This window comes from Tasmannia lanceolata, unplaced genomic scaffold (genome assembly GCF_043159265.1).
Source record: "Tasmannia lanceolata isolate RefF3 unplaced genomic scaffold, GAP_Taslan_0.1 ptg000015l, whole genome shotgun sequence".
NCBI lineage: Eukaryota > Viridiplantae > Streptophyta > Magnoliopsida > Canellales > Winteraceae > Tasmannia > Tasmannia lanceolata.
In genome coordinates, this window is record NW_027518692.1 from 47,495,103 (window position 1) to 47,508,500 (window position 13,398).

A 13,398-nucleotide genomic window follows, 5' to 3' on the forward strand; every position below is an offset into this window, starting at 1 on the left:
AGAGAGCACTCATAACAGTCTACCGTTGAACTCTTTACTGAGGGAGAGAGAGAGAGAGAGAGAGAGAGAGTAATGGTTGGGAAATTAGAGAATGTGGTGATGGATGAGATGTGGGGAGGGATCGAGCCTCACTAGACCTCCTCCTTTCTCTGGTTTTATATGAACTCTAATCAACGAGAGGTGCGTCTTTATTACTTCGATTTTAAACTACTTCTTATGATCTAATGTTTCTTCTTCCTTTCTTTTTCTTATCTTGTTTACTTGTCGTTTTAGATGATTGTTAGTTTTGTTGAATGGTTCTCGAATGTCCTGTTTGTGTCTTTCATTGTTTTTGGAACTAGGAAACATATTTCTAAAACTTTCTCCTTTTGTTTTACTTTACACACTAAAAAATGATAAATTCAACCAATCCTATTCAATTTTATTTTATTTTTAAAAAAAATTTAGAGGGGCCTTCAATTTATGATAATATTATCACCCCCTAAATTAACCATATTCTTATTATTTTCATAAATTGCAGTTCAAGACTTTAATAAGGAAAAAAAATGAGATGTTTGGGAGACATTGAGACTTTTTTTTTTTCCTTTTTTTTTTGGGTGTGGAGGGGGCTAGGAATTGTTGTTCTACATAGAATATGTAAAGTTTTCCAATAGGTTCTTGTTATCTATTGCACTTCCTCTTTGGTAATGCGTCAATGTAGAGAAGAATAGTGAAGTTAAAGTGTGTATTTGAAGTTGAGTTTTTTTTTTTTTGAGCCAATAATATTAATTTGCAGAGGGAACATTAGCATCTTGTGGTTGGTTAGGAATATGAGGTTTCTTGAGAATTGTAATTTATTCCCCTTCATTCTTGATGTCTTTTTGCTTCATTGTTTTTCCTTGTAGGGTAGGCATGATTCTTGTTTTCTGGAATTTGGGATTAGAGTGAGTATTCCCATTTGGGTTTAAAATTGAATAATTTCTGTATAGACTGTGAATCTGAGTATATAAAATTAATATATTGTATGTTGGTTAAGTATACAAGGTTTCCTGAGACTGGCCTTTTCCTGATTATTGTCCAATTCCACTAATTGTTCCTGAAACGATAGACATATCTCTTTTTCAATGAAATTTTGAGTGTTTTTTTTTTTTCAAATGGGTTCTTGTTACATATTCCTCTTCTTCATTGAAAAATCCACTGTCGTAGAAAATAAACAAAATTAAATTTCATATTTGGATTTGATTTTTTTTCTTTTTGAGTTAGACATATGTTCTGCATATATTGTGATTTTGCACTGGGACAAAAAAAAAAAAAAGGTTCATTGGTTGGTTTGTTCCATAGTTTCAAAACTCCCCTGCGTCATCGACGATACGCCCGAGTTGATTCCAATTTACCTTGGCTGCTTTCTTGTATGAGTCCATGTTCTATTCTACAAAGTCAATCAAAACTCCTTTGACTCTCCCAAGTTATGACTTGTTAACTGAGTATTCTGTAGGGGTTTTGAACTAAGAAAACTAACTAAATTTCGAAGCAAATATCTATATTTGAATTAAAGAATCAAGCACCAAGAGAGCAATATCACAAAAGAACACAAAAAAATTATGTGGAAAACCCTCCAATGAAGAGGGAAAAACCACGGGGCGAATCCGACGAATATCCACTAATCAAAACGGGTAATCAAAATGGGTAATACGTCTCTCTTAAGTTTTCAACCAAAACTTAAGGAAATACAAGAAATTAGAGAGATACAAGAGTGATCTTTTATGGAAGAACAAATCTCACTTTCTCACAACAAAAACGCACTTCGATCTTCTAATCGGAGAAACCCAAATCCTCTCGAAGTCTCCGTTCATCAAGAGGATTCAACACCGTGGTGAGACAAAGAAGAACCCCCAAAAGAGCACATTAACCAATTTTTACCTCCAAAGTTAGACATGATTCTATTTTAGAGATTTGGAACTTTTCTTAGGAGTTTGTGCTACTAGTTGTTCTTTTTCATTTTGAAAAAAACAATACTGTAAAAACTAGAAATTAAATTGAAATTAAAATGCATGCTCAGTTTGATCTTGCTTTTTCTTCTTTCTTTTTTTTTTCCGAGCTACGCAAAAGTTAAACAAATTGTCGATGCATGGTATTATTGCAGTGAGTTCGTAAAGTTTCGAAGTGTGCCTTTTATTCTTACTTCACTGCAAAATGAAATTCGCATAAAAAAGTGAGCAAGATGAAAGTTGAGAGTTTTCATATTCATATTCCTTATAGATTCAAAGGAATTACTAATTGACAGTGTTATTACAGGTCTGATGATATGATGAGTGGTTCAATACTTTCGACTATGAAGGAGTTATTGTTGATACTTGATGGCGTCTGATCAATATCGTTGAAGAAAAGGCTACTTTAGGATATGGGCTTACCTTTTCGCTGCTGCTTCAATAGAGTGGCTTGAATTTGTGTTCACTTTCTTTGATAGATATTATCATTGTGGAATAGTTACTCTCAGTTGGGCATTGGTTCATTGGGCAACTCTCCTTTGGCAGAAGGTAATACTTAAATAAACACTTCAGGAATATTTGGGTTTGAAGGGCACATCTCCTTTGGCAATATGTACGTACTGGAAAAATTGGCTTCATTTGGGCAAATCTCCTTTGGCAATTAGTATATGTGGAAATTACAGCTTTGTTGGGCAAATCTCCTTTGGCAGTTAGTGTGCTTTGTTGGGCAAATCTCCTTTGGCAGTTAGTTTTCTTTGTTGGGCAAATCTCCTTTGGCAATTCGTTTACTTTGTTGGGCAAATCTCCTTTGGCAATTCGTTTACTTTGTTGGGCAAATCTCCTTTGGCAATTAGTTTACTTTGTTGGGCAAATCTCCTTTGGCAGTTAGTTTATATAGGAAATTTCTCTACTCTATCTATTGACGTCTATGATTCTGCTGGGCACTTCTCCTTTGGCATAAAATCTCCAGGTTCTGTTATCAAGTTCTTGTCTTCGAGACACTGATCAGTCTTCTGAACGTTTAAACTTGGGCACTTTGTCTTTGAAGAAGTCAAGTCGGCAGCCACAAATTAATTTACGCACTATTTGTTCTACATACAACCAACTAGTAGCCCTTTTCAAGGCATTCCGGTGCTGGCTTTTCAGTTTTTAGGTAAAAATTTGGTACACACCTCTCTCTCTCTCTCTCTCTCTCTATATATATATATATATATATATATATATATATATATATATATATATACATACCAGTTACTCTTTATTTAAATTATTATCATCTGAGGTAATTTCAGAGCTGAGCAAAGTTTTGCAAAAAAATTGTTCCCTTTTCCGAGACCTGTATAAAGTAGCTTATTTTTTTCTGTTGATTTGGTCTGAGCTTACTCTTTCAGTCATATCGTTCACTTTTATTCATGGCCAGGTACATTGTCGTAAGTTTTTATCACGAGGAAAGATCTTGGCACCAGTTGGAAACCATAATTCTGATTCACTATTAGTACTACACAACTGAGTAGGTTGCATTGCACTGTGCTGGGAATCGAGCTTATTATTTTCACTTGTAAGTAGTCATTTAAATGATGAATATGCTGCTAAGTGATTCGGACTGCGATAGTTACAGTCTAAGTAGTGACAGTGAGGATCAAGATGACATTGAATCTATATATGGAGGGCATGCCCAAAGCATTTTGTCAAGTCTTGAGGAGAGTATTGGAAAGATTGATGACTTCCTAGCATTTGAAAAAGGGTTTCTACATGGTGACATTGTTTGCTCTGCCATGAACCCATCTGGACAGATGGGCAGAGTGTTGGACGTGGATATGACTGTAGACTTGGAAACCATTTCTGGCAAGATCGTTAAAGATGTGAACAGCAAGAAGCTTCTAAAATCACGTTCCTTTTCTGTGGGAGACTACGTAGTTCACGGGCCATGGGTTGGAAGGGTGGGTAGGGTAGTTGATATTGTCACTGTTTTGTTTGATGACGGTGCAAAGTGTGAGATAACAACAGAAGACCCAGAAACTCTGTTACCTCTTTATCCAAACTTGCCTGAAGATCAACAATACCCTTATTATCCTGGCCAGAAGGTTAGACTCTTGCATGTTTTCAAATCTGCAAGATGGTTGTGTGGGTCATGGAAGCGTAACCGAGAAGAGGGTACAGTGTGCCGCGTGGAAATAGGATCTTTATATGTGAATTGGGTTGCCTCTGTCATGATCGGGTGTAATTTTGGTGGGCCCGCACCTCCTTATTTGCAGGATCCAAAAAACCTAACCCTGTTGTCATGTTTTCCATATGCTAGTTGGCAGCTTGGCGATTGGTGTATGCTTCCAATTGTTAAAGAGAAGGTCCCCATGAATGCTTCTAGTCAAGGTCTTATTGAAATGGATAAGAAATTTGGAGGAAGGCCTCAGAGAAGGGATCCTGATTGTGAACAATTATTTGTTATTGTGAAGACGAAAACTAAAGTTGATGTCTTGTGGCAGGACGGTAGTCGATCAATTGGTTTAGATTCACAGACCTTAACTCCAGTAAATAATGTTGGTGATCATGACTTTTGGCCCGAGCAGTTTGTACTGGAGAAGGGCACATATGACAATTTACACAGTGGCCAACGTGTGGGGATTGTAGAAAATGTGGACGCGAAGGAACGGATTGTGAAGGTAAAGTGGACAAGTTCTGATCCAAATCGAACAATTGATTCTAATGAAGAATTAAATGAGGAGACTGTGAGCGCTTATGAACTAATTGATCATCCAGACTACTCCTACTGTCCCGGTGACGTCGTGTTCAGATTGCTATCTCATTCTGAGAATTTGGAAGGAACTTTTCCTGTCATAAAAACTGATGGGCAAAACCAAAGCCGTGAATATCCACAAAATACAAAAATGGATGTGGATACACTTAAACTATTGAGAAAGGATTCCCTTGGAAAGAAGTACATTAGTGAAGGTCACGGCGAGTATGCTAAAGGGTTTTTGTCTTGTATTGGGAATGTTACGGGCTTTAAGGATGGGGGAGTTGAGGTGAGATGGGCAAGTGGTCTTACATCCAAGGTATGCACAGCAGTCCTTGTTAATACCTTTTCTAAAGCACTTGGTGTTTCATTAATAAAAGCGCTCTTGGATTAAGCTAAACCTGCAATATTAGAAATGACGATATTGTACTTTGTGACATCTTTGGATGAAAGAGTTGACAGCTTGCGTTTGACATTGACTTTGTGATAGTGCAATTTTTTTTTCTTTTTTTGTGCATTTATGGAGTTCAACACATGATAACTTTTCTTTCATAAATTACTTCAGGTTGGGCCATACGAAATTGTTGGAATCGAAAGATATGAAGATCCTGCTTCAACTCCAGTATTCCATGAGGATAATGTGAGTCAAGAGATGCCTGGGTATGAAAAACAATCTTGGCATGTGAAAGAAAAGGTGAAGCTCTCTCTCTCTCTCTCTCTCTCTCTCTCTCTCTCTCTCTCTCTCTCTCTCACACACACACACACACACACACACACACACACACATTTCTGCACATACACATATATCTGCGCCTACTGGATTAGCTTAGGATAAATAGAGGGAAACTGTTTGTTCAGGATGTGTTGGAGAAGGATAAAGGAGCTGGAAGAGATTGGAGAAAAGATCTGTGGGATACTACTGTGTTTCTCCTTCCTAAAGCAGCTATTGGATTTCTCACAAGTCTTGCAACAAGTCTATTCAGCTCCCCTGGTTCAACTTTGCTCTCTGGCTCTACTAACTCCACTTCCCATGACACCCTTAATAAAGGTAATGATCTTGATGTCGAAACACCAGGTTCAAAAGACCCAAGTAAATTTGAGTTCCTAAGGAAGACAAGTTTGAAGCAAGAAGTGGAAGAAATTCAGGAGAATGAAAACTTACCATTTGGAGAAGGAAGTGAGAAACGGGGACAATCCAAGCAATTTGGTACAGTTAATGATTACTCGGATCATCATTTTGTCAATGGAATAGGAAAGGGAATGATGTTATCTCAGGTAAGGAACTAAGATTTCATGTTTTTTTTCTTTCCTGAATTAATGACAATTGATTTGTCGAGTAAGTCAGGGCCATTATCAGTTCTGTTCTTTGCAGGTAAAAAGAGGTTGGTTGAAGAAAGTACAACAAGAATGGAGCATCCTAGAGAAAGATTTACCTGGTCAGTCCTTTCCTTTCTTTCCACAATTAGGGGTTTGTTTTGATGTCCTTAGTTATCATGCAAATGGTCCAAAGGTGGTTTCCCAGTTTTGGTTGATATTGAATAATCAAGACACAGACAAGTCCAAATTGATCACAACTAATTATTGAAGCTCGGAGATAAGTGTAATGTGTTAGTTTTATTCCCATCTTAAAGCACATAGGAAAGGATAAAAACTTAAAATTACTAGATAGTGTCGACATATCTATGGAGCACTGATGCAAACCAATGTTTAGAAACTCATTACTCAGCCAAAATAACCAGTTTGGTCATGGACCTAACAATAAAACCTGAAAATCACTGGTTTCAATGTAAAGGTCATTTACTTAATGAAATTCTTTATGTTTTCTTGCATTTGGAAGTAGGGCCTGTAATTTCAGACATTCTTTTGAAACTCCTCTTCCTATCCTCTTCCAAATCAACCTTATCTATCCAAGAGGCATGCTTTAGTAGGGCACTGCCTCATTGTAATATACTGGCATGGCTAGTATGGTATGGTGGATCCCATCTATGATTGGTTTGAACTGTCCATTTGATAAGCCTTGTTTTTTATCTGTTATGGCCCAAAAATCAAGCTAATCTGGCAATCTTAACATCCAGTGATTTGCATTCCTTCTCATTGAACCTATGATTTAGCCGTCACTTTGACTTTATTGCTGACACATGTCGTGTCGGACGTGTTCGACATGACACATGTCGACACTCCTTTTGACACTTTTAAATGTACTACTAGAAGTGTTAGATTTGATGTCAGTATGTCACATGTTTTTGTACCGTATCAAGTGCGATATTTTTGTTTTATTATTGAATATTGTGTATGCCTCTTTTATTATTAACTCTTCTCTTAGCTCTTCTTTAACTAATATTTACTATTATACCCCTACCCTAAACCTAAAACCCTTAACAAACTCTTATTGCAATATTATATTCATTGTATCCTATTGGTCTCCCTTTCTCGCTGCATTTTGGAGACTAAAGAGAATATATTAAATTAATGAATGGGCTCTTATTTGATTATCTCATGTTTGTTTTAGATTATAGTTGATTAATCCTAAGATTTATTAGTTTGTTAAATGAGAACCATATTTATATTATTGCAAATTATGATAGTAATCAATAATTTTAATTGTGTGTAAGTGTATGGGCATGACACCATTTCTCGATTTTTAAGGGTTGCCATGTCAAACACCTCTTATATGTGTCGAAACTCAACACATGAATCTGTGTCCACAAATCATGATTATATATCCTTTTTGTTTTAGTCGTGTCTCCGTTTCTAAATTTTGGGGGATTGCCGTCTACGACACTTCGTGCCTGTGTCCAAAAATCATAGCATTGAACATGGATAGCCAGAAAATACATGCAGGCATTCACATTCATTGACATAAAATAGAAATTAGTGGGCATTAGGATTGTATGATTTGTGTAATTTTTAGCCATGAGAGATCCAAAACAAGGATTGTCAAATGGACAGTCCGGATCAACCAAAGGTGGACCCACTATGCCTCATTGCATTACAATGAAGGCGCACCCTGCTCAAGCATTCCTCAGCTATCCAAATATCTGGTAACTTCACTAATTCGTCATATAGTGCACTGTACACCACTGATAACCATTTAGTTGGTCAACCTCATTCCTGACTCCTATCTAAATTGGGTAACCATTCATTTGGCTGTCTTTCCTATGCATCTGTCAATAAAGGGGAAGAACACCTAAGTAAGTTTTTTTCAATTTTTTTCCTAATTTTAATTATTTTTTCTTCTTTTTTTGTTTTTGTTTTTAATTTATATTGGCTTGGCTTAGTCACCAAGTTCTTGGAAAAATCAGCTGAGTTGAACGTGGAAATCAGTAGACCAATTTCAAGTTATCAAACATTGATGCCAAGAGCAGGAGAAATTTCAGCAACTAATTTTTTTCCAATTTATCTTCTTAATTGCATATCTTAGAAACTTATGTTAGGAATCTCCTGGATCACTCTTTGACTCTATGATGAAGCAAGGAATCTGGTCTTGGTCTTGGTCCATGAAAGATTCTTTCTCCCTTATAATTATGATCAGTGAGAATTGCTTGTCATCATGCAATCGTAGTTAGAGTTATATTTATGGTCACTGACTAATCCCTTTCACCTCAACAGATACTATCTTTGTTAGAGTTTATGAAGAAAGGATTGATTTAATGAGGGCAGCCATAGTTGGAGCACCTGGAACTCCATATCATGATGGGCTCTTCTTCTTTGATATCTTCCTTCCTCCAGACTATCCCAATGAGCCACCTGTAAGTATGTCTTCTATTTAATCTTCTGCTTGCACCTCACTAGATTAAAATTATAGTATGTGGGTTTGTCAATTTCTTTCAAACAACAATGATATGGTAATCTTCACCTTCCGCAAAAATGGCACACATTGTTGTTTTTCATGAGCATTTCTCATCATAATCTATTGACAAACAATGGGCAGGGTGGAGAGTGATATGTTGGGTGAAAATGCTTGATTATCTATTCATCAGAGTTTTAGCCCTCACGATCTCTTGGGTGAAAATCCTTCCTTTTTCAGTTTTGTCTCTGTGTATCATCTTTGGGCAGGATGGAGAGTGATATGTGGATTGGCGGTCTCGAAGCAAAAACCGACCCTAGTGTGGGTTCCCCTGACTCCGGGCTCCGTGAAATTCAATTTTGATGGCTCTAGCTTTTGTAACCTGGGTCCAGTTGGCATTGGTGGGCGCTAAGGAATAGCGGTGAGGTGCTTTGGGCTTTTGCAGACCCCATTGGGATCTCTGACGCTACAGAGGCTGAAGTGAGAGCGGTACATCAAGGATTGAAGTTATTGTCTAGAGATCGGATGGATAATGTATTAGTAGAAGGAGATTCCTCGAATGTCATTAGGTGGCTCAAGAAATCTCAAAATCTACCTTGGTGTTTCGATCACCTCTTTGATGAAATGTTTGTTTGGATGGCTCGTTATTCTTGGTCCTTTCGTCATGTTCGCTGCTTTGCTAGTGGATGATCGTCTGGTGAGAGAGGGAGTCTCGAAGAATGCACTAGCCCTCTTCGACTCTCTTCCTCCTTAGCTTCTTTTCTCTTTCTATCTTGCCGGCTTGATGTTTCTTGTCTTACTTCTCTCTGTATTCTGCTTTGTTCTTGACCTCCTCGGTCTCCTTCTTTTATATAATTGGCTATCATTTTCTATTGACAAACAATGACAAAAGGGATGGAATATGTTTGGCTGTTGACTTATGTTTGACTGCTACTAGCACCTTATTTTTTTGCCTGAGTCTTTTAGCACATTAAAGACACTGGACATGCATACATTGCTACACTTTTGTGTACATATATAATATGTAATATCTTTTTTCCATAGCATGCTAGTCCATATGCCTTCTCACCTAAGCAATTTGGACTGATTCCTCGTTATGGCTATGAGATGGATATGCACATTGTGGCTTTTAAGTTTACAATTAAAGTCTAGAACATGGGCATGATATCCTATCGTATCCATTTTGAAGTTTATGAGCATTATAGTGTTTTGATTGCTTTGCTATTGCCAATTATAGGCTATAATCTTTTCAAGCCAAAAGCCAAATTCAAAATACTAATACTAATAATCTAATATTTATTTTATTGCTATAATTATTGGATGTGTACTGTGGGATTTGACTGAAATCCTATGCAGTTGGTGCACTACATTTCTGGTGGGCTTCGATTGAACCCAAACTTGTATGAGTCAGGAAGAGTCTGTCTAAGCTTACTCAGGACTTGGACTGGCACGGGCACTGAACTATGGAATCCAGAAAGGTCCACCATTCTTCAAGTTCTGCTTTCCCTCCAGGCACTTGTACTCAATGAGAAACCATATTTCAATGAAGCCGGATATGATACACAGATTGGAAGAGCCGATGGAGAAAAAAATTCCGTAACTTACAATGAGAACACTTTCCTCCTTTCTTGCAAGTCCATGCTGTACCTGCTATGTAAGCCACCCAAGGTACGATGGTAACTTGCACCTGGCTTATCCAGAACCTTCTTAAACCTTTAAGGACTCCTTCTTAGCTCTTCTATGTAATGATGTATAAGTTAGTTCATTTACTTATCTAGAAGCCTCTAATATAATAACATGTGACTTAGTTTCTAAACTCACTAATTATGACTGTTTGATTTATAAATGATTTGAAGCATTTTGAGGCACTCGTGGAGGAGCATTTCCGAAGTCGCTCACATTCGATTCTCCTCGCTTGTGAGGCGTACATGGGCGGTGCTCAGGTGGGATGTGCTTTTGGAAGTGGAAAGGTTGCGGATGAAGCCCAGAAAAGCAGCTCCACTGGTTTTAAAATCATGCTTGCCAAGCTTATTCCAAAGCTCATATCAAGTTTTACCGAGAGGGGAGTTGATTGCCACCAGTTTCTTCAACACGCGAATGGCATTCCACAAACAGGTTAGCTATCTACAGTTGTGGTAGACATAGCTTGCAAAGTCTAAACCTCTCCCTAAAATGTGTGATTCACTATGGATTGTTTGTGTGTTAATGGTGTTCTTGTGCTATCTTTCTTTATTTTGAAGAAATATCTGGTTATGGTGCCGGGAAAAACAAAACTAAACTAAACTGGTTATGGTGTGGTTATGCTAGTTTGGTTTGTAGCTGTAAACTAAGAAACAATACTGATAAGTATCTACCAGTGTGGTTTGTAGCTGGTTATGGTGTAGTTATGCTAGTTTGGTTTGTAGCTGTAAACTAAGAACAATACTGCTAAGTATCTACAAGCGATCTCTGTATTTGTAGATGTAGTTTTCTCATGTTTCTGCATTTGTTCACCCACATGTATCTGTTAATCCCCTTGATAGCCAATGGTGTTCCCAGTGAATTTTGGAAAATGGTAGGGGGCAATTTTGGAAAAAGGGTGAATTTCAGGGGTATTTTACAATTTCAAAAGGATAGGTGAGGGCAACATGGGAATTTATATTTTAAAAGTGGGGATGTCCCTTCGATTTTCATGGAATTTGTTTATTAAAAATGCCCATTTACAGTCGAGAGAGCTCGTCTTGATGCTCTTGTTGATCTGAGATGATTTGTTCCGCTCGATAATTCTTCCTTGATAAAATTTCCGCGTTTTGGTTATGATTGTTTGTAATTCCGGAGTGATCCGGTACGTTTGTTTCTCGGATCTCCAATCGCACTAGTATGAAGGTTTGGTTGGACAATTGAGACATTCATTCAAGCGCTAATGATGAACATAATTCATCCCTGTGGTTGGAATGACTTGGTTTTGCATGAATGATTGAGAGATTTTATGCTTTTGATCCTTAGTTTTTATTTAATTTGGTGTGTTTACCATCTTGATCTCTGATGGGGCTACTCCTATACCCAATTGGATGAATCAGGCCTAGCCCGGAATGCAGATGAATGGGTTGATTTTAATCATTTCATGCTAATTGTATTTTTATCCCTTCAATTAAGCATGTGGGCCCTTGAAGGTTCTGATTTCTCTAATGCTAAGGTGATTGTGGGCACTCCCTGTGCTCCATTACCTTCGCAATTCCATTTAAACATGCATTCACACTTACCTTACTTTTCGAAAGGCATAACTGCAGCTATGGTTGTCAGAATCATTCCTGCATTCAATTTGAAAGAGAAGGACAAGCCCTACAAGAGAGTCTATCAGCCATGGTTCATTGCATGGTTTTAAATTTCGACCGAAATCCGAATGAGGGCCGTGAATGAGGGGAGAGTGTGTGATTGGGTTGATAAATAATGGAAAAAAAAAAATCCCTGCTTAAAATTGGATTTTTGTTTCCCCCTTTTTCCAACCCGTTCTCACCCTCTTCTCCGACCTCGTCCCGTGCTCTATCTCACTCACCAGTCACCACCTCGTCAAATCTCTTTTTCCCCGTCTCATTGCCCCTCTCTTGCACTGAGTAAACGATATATCATTTCCCTAATGCGTTATATATGGGGCTAAATAGAGGACCTAATAGCCAAAAAGAAAAAGAAAAAGGAATGAACATCATATGTAGACTAATCAAAGTTAGCCTGACTAAGATAGAAGCCCATATGGGCAAAAATTAATTGAACTCACATATATACTAATTATAATTATTAGGGGTGCAACTCGGGTCGGGTTGAGTCGGGTTGGGTTTGGGTTCATCTAGGGCCAAACAGAAAAATACAGGAAAGAAAAATATAATCCTGAGAAAATCATGATAAAATTAAGAGGACGGAGGTTGGGTTCGGGTCGTGTCGGGTTGCAAAGACCTCAACCCTAACCCAACCCAAGTTTAAATCGGGTTGGTTTTTCCCAACCCAACCCAAGCCAAAATTGGGTGTTCGGGTTGAGCACGACCCAAGTTGCACCCCTAATAATTATATACAAGCGGGCATGTACGGAGACTGTAGTGGTAAAAAAAGGTAAGGCACCTCAAATTTGAGTATTTGATATGGTGTCTGCCGGAGCATCCATGTATATTTAAAAAAAATAAAATAGTGGGAACTACATTATTAGATGATTCAAACCAATCATTTGTGGGACCCCAACATGAATAGGCTGGCAGCCCAACAAATGAATGGTATAGATAATTGAATAATGTGGGCTCCACTACTTTTATTTTTTTTTAAAAATACATGCATGTATAGTGGGGCGCCTATAAAAGCTCCCTCAAATGTATACAAATCAATAATCTAATATCATAGCTTGCCATACACACACACACACACAGACAAATAGACCATATAGTAATTAGTTATATACTAGTATGCTCAAACCTTTACTAAGCAACCCATGGTTAGGCTGTGATATCTTTCCTTGAAAGGAAAGTGGTGAAAAATTAATAAGAGTTTTCCTTCCCACAGCTTCCCTGCCCACCAATGTTGTGAGAGGGATGATAGTGAGAAAGAGAAGCCAACATGATAATATCAGGGATGAGACTTAAGAGAGAATATTTAGTCATTTATCCAAAAAATCTTTCCTGTTGGGATAGCTATAATGATGGTGTCTTTTTAGGCTCTTACCTAATAACCACTGATTGATTCAACGACCACAAATTCAGTCCAATGCTGTTGATCGGCCCTTGATCAGATGATCTTTAGGCCCACAGGCCACACGTGCCGGGTGAAAGCGATTGGGTCCTTGATTGATCTTGATGAAAATGAATTCAACCCATTACCGTTGATCAGACCTCGATCGGATGATCTTAGCCTCTGAATCCTTCGAGCCCCATTTAGGGTTCCATCAAGAA

The 13,398-nt window shown here is 37.8% G+C and overlaps 1 protein-coding gene across 4 annotated transcripts; it reads left to right on the plus strand.

Moving 5' to 3' along the window:
• Positions 1–10,947, plus strand: LOC143891629 (putative ubiquitin-conjugating enzyme E2 24). Of its 4 annotated transcripts, none has more exons than XM_077396163.1 (10): positions 1–180; positions 2,275–3,120; positions 3,388–5,020; positions 5,267–5,395; positions 5,560–5,692; positions 5,777–5,976; positions 6,059–6,137; positions 8,311–8,450; positions 9,845–10,156; positions 10,345–10,947. In XM_077396163.1, exons 3-10 carry the CDS (start codon positions 3,542–3,544, stop codon positions 10,606–10,608), a joined length of 2,736 nt encoding a protein of 911 aa, XP_077252278.1. In that variant the 5' UTR covers positions 1–180; positions 2,275–3,120; positions 3,388–3,541; the 3' UTR covers positions 10,609–10,947. The 4 variants fall into 4 exon arrangements, with proteins under 4 accessions (XP_077252278.1, XP_077252276.1, XP_077252275.1 ...); XM_077396161.1 differs by having other exon boundaries at positions 2–180; positions 2,275–2,516; positions 2,938–3,120; positions 5,560–5,976; XM_077396160.1 differs by having other exon boundaries at positions 2–180; positions 2,275–3,131; positions 5,560–5,976.
• The last annotated feature ends 2,451 nt before the right edge of the window (positions 10,948–13,398 follow it).

What these genes read in the sequence shown, in the direction of transcription:
- LOC143891629 (XM_077396160.1), top strand. Translation starts at nt 3,542, where the DNA reads ATGATGAATATGCTGCTAAGTGATTCGGACTGCGATAGTTACAGTCTA. An exon ending in CAAGTGGTCTTACATCCAAG is followed by an intron (nt 5,021 to 5,266) that starts GTATGCACAGCA and finishes AAATTACTTCAG; the next exon opens with GTTGGGCCATACGAAATTGT. An exon ending in CTTGGCATGTGAAAGAAAAG is followed by an intron (nt 5,396 to 5,559) that starts GTGAAGCTCTCT and finishes CTGTTTGTTCAG; the next exon opens with GATGTGTTGGAGAAGGATAA.